The sequence below is a fragment of the Podarcis muralis genome, chromosome 8, assembly GCF_964188315.1.
Source record: "Podarcis muralis chromosome 8, rPodMur119.hap1.1, whole genome shotgun sequence".
Taxonomy (NCBI): domain Eukaryota; kingdom Metazoa; phylum Chordata; class Lepidosauria; order Squamata; family Lacertidae; genus Podarcis; species Podarcis muralis.
Genome location: NC_135662.1, coordinates 49,209,146 through 49,216,851, shown reverse-complemented (window position 1 = coordinate 49,216,851; position 7,706 = coordinate 49,209,146). Strand labels below are relative to the sequence as shown.

Genomic DNA, 7,706 nt, shown 5'->3' with positions numbered 1-7,706 from the left:
TGCATTCACAGAGAAGGGTAGAGTAAAAACAACACACTTTTGTCTAAACCACAGCACCATCTTGTGGCAATAATTATACTATACTGCAAATCTAAATCCATAAACTGCCGAACTGAAGCCCCAAATGGGACATTTTCTTCTGAAAGCACCACAGGTCAACTCAGTTATTAGACTAAACAAACACACACCAAAGCATTCTTAAAATCAATTGGTCATACCCAAGAGCCAGTACAATTTTGTGTAGCCTATTACAAAGTGTTCATTCTAGGTCATTCATTTTATAGTTTGTATGTGACCTTCCATATACAGAAGCAACAAACTTCTCATTATTTACAAAACCCCTTAAAAGAGAAACAGTTGAGAAATGCCTGATCTAGCTAGTGACTGCCAATATTCAAATTACTTCTCACTTGGAAGATTTAAAGATTACACCGTAAAAGCAATTGAGAAATTCTAGTGACAGGATTAACAGATACTGTAAACAGCCTAAGCAACTTCTGCTCATTGAGTAACACTAGTTTTTCACCTCAACTACTGAGGTTTGATATTTTCAGTTCCATTGACATTTTAGCACCCCAATGGATCAAACTGATCACAATCATAAAAGCACACACAGAAACTTCTTGTTTTAAGATTTTTTTTACAGCTGAATTACAGAGCCTCTTCTCAGGAGGCTGGATCTTGCAGAGAATTACAACATTTTTTTATACTCTACTGCATCCCACAGAAAGGCCAGGCAGAATTACAATTAAAGTACAGGTTTCACATTGCATAAAACACAGTTTACACAACATCTGGGTGTACAAATGAGCAGTATTCAATAATTTATAGTTATTTACTTTCATAGTATTTTAGCATCTTCATGCAAACCAACACATGCTTTGGCTCTTGAAAAGTTGGCATTATTCCTCAAAACCTTCCTCCGTGCTGCATTTGCTCTCTTAGTCAAAGGAAGTGTGTACAGTGCTTTGGGAAACAAACACTAAAACACATATTATCAGAAAGTGCTGATTACTGTTTAACATTGAATAAAGATACTAGGGTTTCCATTACATTTTTGCCAGCTAAAATAAAGGTCATTAGGTCAAAAAATATAGATATTACGCATTTTAAGTTACACTCAACTTCACAAATTTCAATTCTGAAAGTGTCATTGCAATCCTTTGTAAAAATGTTGTTTCATTGCACACAAATTCAGTTTTATATCCCTGAAGATTTCCATGTACCATGAAAATAGGAAGTGGGCCTAGTTCAAAACTGTTATACTCACTGGGTTACAAACAACTCTCCATAAACGTCTGAATGTGTGATTTAAGAATTTACTCTCTCCCCCCCCCACACACACCTCAAAAAACAACAGTGTTTTACAGTCATGTTCCTTTCCTCACACAATACATAATAGTGCAAGTCTATACTTAACAAAAACAGCAATATTTGAATTACCCGTGAAAGTAAACATTACCCTATGGCAAGGGATGCGATTAACAGGGAATTGTGTTCATGATGCTGAATCAACACAACTGAAAGCTACTAGGAATGTTATTGAACACATTTCAAGATCCTTCTCCTGTGGTATATTACTTCTCCCTGGAAAATCTGCAAGTTCATAATGTTAGATATTCTCTGAATATGAAAAGCGTATCATTTGCATACCAATGAGTGTGGGGTCCTTTTTTGCCCAGAAATGCTGAAGTTTCCATAGCTAAAGTATGTGATATTCAAAAGAAAACAAGGTTTCTTTTCCAGTTTATCTATAGAGGTGTTGTGTTACTCAGAAAACTAGTTTTCACTATTTATGCTTCTAAAGAACTGATTATGCCTTCCCAACACTGGCCCATAAACCTTCTATATACCTTGTTTCAGAAAATATTAGGGTCATATGGGAAAAGGGATAGCCAACATAGTTTAAGGTGTTCCACACTGTTTAGTGGGCATTGTTCAAAAAAATCCTTAACACTCCTTTGCCTGAACTCCATCCTTGCCCAGGAATATCAGAGCATGAAGCAATAGGCCCTGAAACTAGACATCTAGAAAGAATTATCAGAAGGTAAATGCCATCATCCAAACCCACTTCCCCTTTTGAAGGGAAGACTGTAATACTCAAAATTCTTTATTAAAGCAGATGCACCGCAAAGATGTAGGACTGTAACTCAAGAAGACTTTGAGATGTACAACCATGCTTTCCGTACAAGTTTCCCAGAAGCAGACAAATATTTAAATTTCCAATTTACTGATTGCAATGAAGTGACGGCAGCTTCCAGAATTGCTCATTGCCAGAAACAGCTAGGTTGACATTTAAGAGTAGAGTTGTATTGGAGTTACAGTAGTCCACTTGCATAATCATCATCTTCCTCATTTCCACGGGAACCTCCTCCTTCACCTGGTTCACCCACTTTGCCCTGTGGAGTAACTGGGGATTTCTTCTTGACACCTCCTCCTGGGACAGCCAATGAGAGGCCAAGCTTGGCATACTGGCAGAGGGCAAGAACAAGATGTTGAGCACACATGCCCTGTTTAACTTACTCTGCTGCAGTCAATGTGAGTATTTGCATAAAGTAACAGAATGGTTAATTAGAAAATGCCAGCACCCCACTAATACTACTCTAAGGGAAAGTAACAGAATACAAAGCAGTGGACACATTCATCTGTGTCCCAGGGCACCGTGATTATTTCTCACTATTTTATCTCAAAAATTTAATCTACAAAGCCATTAACAATTGCAATAATAAAATTATAAGACATTAAGATTAAAAACACAAGTAATGTAACGGAAGGCCTATCTCTGCAATCTGAAATCAGTATTTACAAACCTATGTTACAGCCAATCTTTTTTTCTAGAAGAAAAAAGCCCTCTGAAAAAAAAGTTGTATGACCAAGATGACAAGATACTACCCACAGCCCATTCAGACTTTAGCTTTGGCAGTGACTTGAATACTCATGTATCACAGGAAATGCCACATTTATGCATAGCATTGCAACTTACTATTTTGTCAGTACAAAACACCCTGTGGATCAAAATAATCAGTTAATATATTCTGCTTAAGAAAATAAACTGAGACACCAACTTACATCATTGTCCATGTATTTAAACAGTGGTGAATTGCAAACATCTGATACTTGGTCCTGGTCTTGCTGATCATACCCCTCTAGGAGCTGCTCCAATGCGGCACAGTCTTCACTTTCACTGAAGCCTGGTATGCTGAAGCAATTGCAGTATTATTTAAATTACTCCACTCAAAGTAAAGAAACTAAATTTCCATATAAGGTACAAACAAGAAAATGGAAGACGCGAGAATCAGGGCCTGAGAAGTACCTAAACGACCACTTCCTACAATATGACCCTGCCTAGATTCTGCATTCTTAATCAGAAGCCCTACCCTGGTTTCCCTCACCATCTGAAGTTAGATGGGAAGTGACCAGGAAGACAACCTTTTAGGTGGTGGCACCCTATCTTGGAGATGTTCTCCCTAAGGAGATTTGCTTAGTGCCAACTGTACCATTTGTAGACCCAGATATACCAGCATGCATTGACTGATTTTAACACTGCTTTTATCTGATCGTTCTGCGCAAGTTTTAATTATGATTAAACCACTGGGATCTTGGGAATTAGAGCATAGTGTCATCTGTATGGTGCACACAGCTTTATTTCTCCATTCCCATCTGAATCAGGAGAGGCTATGGAGGTACACTGAAGCAGAGAAGGCGTGGATGGGGGCTAATAAACGGAGGCTCAATTCTAGTAAGACGGAAATGCTGTAGGTGGGCAGGTTCCCATATCTAAGAACTAGGTGTTCCACCTGTAATGGCAGGAGTTGATCTCAAGTGGTTCCTGTGGCTAGGAGTGCTTAGGCCTTGTGTAGGCTAGTTTGCCAGCTATGGCTGTTCCTGGAACAGAATAGCTTGGCCCCACTTAGACTAACGTAATGGGTTCTATGTAGGGATGCTCTTGAAGTGGTCCGGCTAATGCAGAATGAAGCTGCTAGATTAGTAAGTGGGGCAAGCCCAATGGAATCTTGTGTCACCTGGTTCTGAAAGCTTTGCTCTGGCTACCAGGCAGGTACCAGCCAAATTCAATGTGTTAGTACTATCATATAAAGTCTTAAATTGTTTGGGACCCAAATGCCTAAGAGTACCAAATGAATAAATGAATGAATGAGCAGCTTACTTTCTAAACCAACAAATGAGTTTTGTAGATGTAACAATTTGATATTAAGATGAGGAACAAATTTATTGTCCCTCTTTTATAAGCAAGGAGTGTTTCTCAAAAAGATGATGTGCCAACGAACCCTGCATTCAGCGCTTATGCCAGTAACAGAAATACAGAACATAAGATAATGAAGAAGACAACTATGCTTTTAAAAATTAAAAACAAATCAGGCAAACAGATGACTTACCTACAACTTTCCCTGACACATTTTTCTGCAGCAACATAGTCATTTCTGTGAAGATGAACTAAGACCTGAGCAATAGTTTTCTAAAAGGGAAAAAAATGACTGATTCACTCTCTAATAACAAAGCTGTATTAATTTCTCAGTTAAACAGATTCAACAGAAAAAATATAAATGTCAGCATCTCAAAAAAAAAAGAAAAACAGAGGTACTTTGAATAATTAAGGGTGATTTTTTTCTTTCAGAAAAATGACCAGATCTTTGGCAACAAATGTTTGGCCTGCCATTTTCTGAGCCAAGATTTACAAGTTTAGCATTAAATAACTGTTTCAATTATAGAAAGGCATAAAATAAATACACCTTTTGCTATTTAAGAGGACTTGGATCATTACAGATTATGTACTTTGGCCATTAGGCTACTTTGACTCTTCTTCACCAAACTAAGGATGTAATTTTGCAGGTACTCCTCATACATTCATCAGCAAGCATTGAACACAATGATCACATTGGTACATGGAAGATGCTTGTAGCTTAAAATAAACAGGGTCTCATGAAAAGCTGAACCTGAAACCCTGATAGCACCTAACAACAGACTCTTGCTGGTCACACACAAGTGAATTAAATAACCAAGGCATGGCACAAAAGTTATGCAGGGTAAAATAAGACTTACTCCACCCAATCCATAGATATTCAGAATTTTCAAAGCTGTGTCAGATTTTACAATTATAACACTACATAAAATATGGAGCAGGCCAATATTTTTTAAAAAATCAGCTTCCAAGTTTGATGGTTGTTTTTTTTTAAGTACTTTAAAACAAATAAACAAAAACATGAACCAATTTTAACATTTCCAACTGTTTTAAGACTAGAGATTAGTGCGTGTATGATTTCTAGTGAGGAATACATCTAACGCTGTTCAATTAGATGTGAGCTTACAAATTAGAGTAATTCAAAAGAAAAGAGAGCACTTTTTCAGAAATAGATAAAGAGACCACCTGGCTTTATACCTTGTAACAAGTTGGATAGTTTTCAATATCTTTATAAAGACTCTTTTCCTTCTGAATAGATACTGCAGCCTCATCTAGTCTGAAAGACAATGAGAAGGATTGGTACATTTAAAGAAAAGAGCAGCAGGAATCAGGGAGAGAAAATCACTCCTTAAGTGTCCATTTTCCAAAAAGGCAGCTCAACACCCAAGCAAGACATGAGCTCATGTGCGGTTACAGTGAGCCCATACTGAACGTAAAGCTGAAGGAACCACTTCCTTACAAAATACATGCTGGAGTGTAAGGAAATGGTGAAAAGCCAGGACAGATTTATACTACCTGCAATGCATTTGGATGACTGTGTCTAATACAGCCACATGAGCACTGGGATATGGAATGTATGGCTGACACCATTACAGATGTACAGGAAGAAATGGTTATGATCTGCATGTTTTAGTTGTGCTAGCCCCAACTGAGTGCCAGTAACAATGAGGGACGCGGGTGGCGCTGTGGGTAAAAGCCTCAGCGCCTAGGACTTGCCGATCGCATGGTCGGCGGTTCGAATCCCCGCGGCGGGGTGCGCTCCCGTTGCTCGGTCCCAGCACCTGCCCACCTAGCAGTTCGAAAGCACCCTTAAGTGCAAGTAGATAAATAGGGACCGCTTACTAGCGGGGAGGTAAACGGCCTTTCCATGTGCAGCTCTGGCTTGCCAGAGCAGCTTCGTCACGCTGGCCACGTGACCCGGAAGTGTCTCCGGACAGCGCTGGCCCCCGGCCTCTTGAGTGAGATGGGCACACAACCCTAGAGTCTGTCAAGACTGGCCCGTACGGGCAGGGGTACCTTTACCTTACCTAACAATGAGAATGACCTTTATCTCCCAAAACCGGACTAGTTTTGCTGCTGAGGAGATGGGATTCAACGGGCATATACAGCTCTAAAGAAAAGGCAGTAGAATCTTAGAATTGTAGAGTTGGAAGGGACAATGAGGGTCCTCTAGTCCAAACTCCTGCAATGCAGGAATCTTTCTGCCCAACATGGGACTCAAATCCTCAATCTTGAGATTAAGACTCTCACGTTCTAGCAACTGAGCTAAATGAAACATTACTGAGATAGGGATAGCTTTGTCCATTTTCAATGTTTGTTGTATTTTTTAAAAGAATGGTAAGTGGACACGAAAGGAATGAGTTTGTATCCTTTGGCTTCAGTGTCTTTGCAGTTACCAGCCAATAGATGCCCACCACATTTTAATTCTTAAATGAAATATCTGTTTCATTTGAAAGTCAGTTATAGTAGATGCCATTCTACAGGAATAATCTATTTCACAAGAAGAAAATTTAAAAGTTTGCAAGCTAGGAAACTGCAATTCCCCCACCCCAACATGGATGAATGTCATCTAGATATCATGCAAGAATTTAATGACCAACTGTGAATTTATGCAATAGCTTCATCAGCTGGCAGTGCCATGAGAATGATTTCATTTTAAAAAAGGAATACAAAAGTTAGGATGCCCACCTGCGACCTCTGACTAAAAGCCTTGAAGCTTTTCCATACATTTCAACTGCTTGTCGTAAACGTTCTTCATTCTAGATAAGAAACCAAAATCATATGAGAACATTAATGATTTGTCAGGTAAAATTCTCTCCAGTTTTACTTGCCTTAATACACAGCTCTATCAGCTGGGTAACCCAACCTCTCTAAGCTTAACTGGAACATGAAATTCCAGAAAAGTTGCAGCATTTAATGGAATAAATGCAGGCACTGCAAGGTAAACATTGCATTTTAAAAACGTGAGTTGTCGTGAGTTGAGAAGGTGAAGACAGATAGCTTGCCTGTTTACCTGCTTGCCAAGCTTGGCCCCAATTTTCTAGCCCCATTTAGGCTTTGTTATCTACTCTTATGGCATGTATACCATACAAATCAAATGACATTTGCTGATGAAAGTAGTAAGACTCATGTAAAAAAGAATTCAGCAGTGCTTTCAGAAAGACGAGAGACAAGAAGACATTTAATAAGCACACCTGAAGTTTCACCCTTTTGCAATAAGACTTGACTGCTGTTCACCTTCTAAATTTTATTCTCTGCCATTCTCAACACATTTCCTGGGGAACATACTATATTACTTTCAGGCGACTTACTTCAAACACTGCTGCTGTCTGCTGATAAAGTTGTATAGCCTTGTCTGGATTTATATTTTCTATTACTCTGAAATAAAAAGTCAACATTATTATTTAGCTTGATGGCTTTTTTAAAAAAAAAGCAAACTAGATAAATCAAACTTCTTTTCCAGAAAGGAAACCAATGCTTTGAGTTTGCAGACTTACTTCCCAGCCCG

General features: G+C 38.8%; 1 protein-coding gene across 1 annotated transcript in view; it reads right to left on the bottom strand.

Annotated features, from left to right (window-relative positions):
- Positions 1–620: 620 nt before the first annotated feature.
- The window catches only part of NAPG (NSF attachment protein gamma), an 11,579-nt gene continuing 4,493 nt past the window's right edge, over positions 621–7,706 (bottom strand). The window contains exons 6-12 of the mRNA XM_077933624.1: positions 7,696–7,700; positions 7,510–7,576; positions 6,887–6,957; positions 5,396–5,474; positions 4,395–4,474; positions 3,070–3,199; positions 621–2,471 (exon numbers count right to left, since the gene is read on the bottom strand). Of these exons, the coding sequence (XP_077789750.1) occupies positions 2,319–2,471; positions 3,070–3,199; positions 4,395–4,474; positions 5,396–5,474; positions 6,887–6,957; positions 7,510–7,576; positions 7,696–7,700 (585 nt within the window). The 3' untranslated portion in view covers positions 621–2,318. The remainder of the gene's footprint in view (positions 2,472–3,069; positions 3,200–4,394; positions 4,475–5,395; positions 5,475–6,886; positions 6,958–7,509; positions 7,577–7,695; positions 7,701–7,706) is intronic.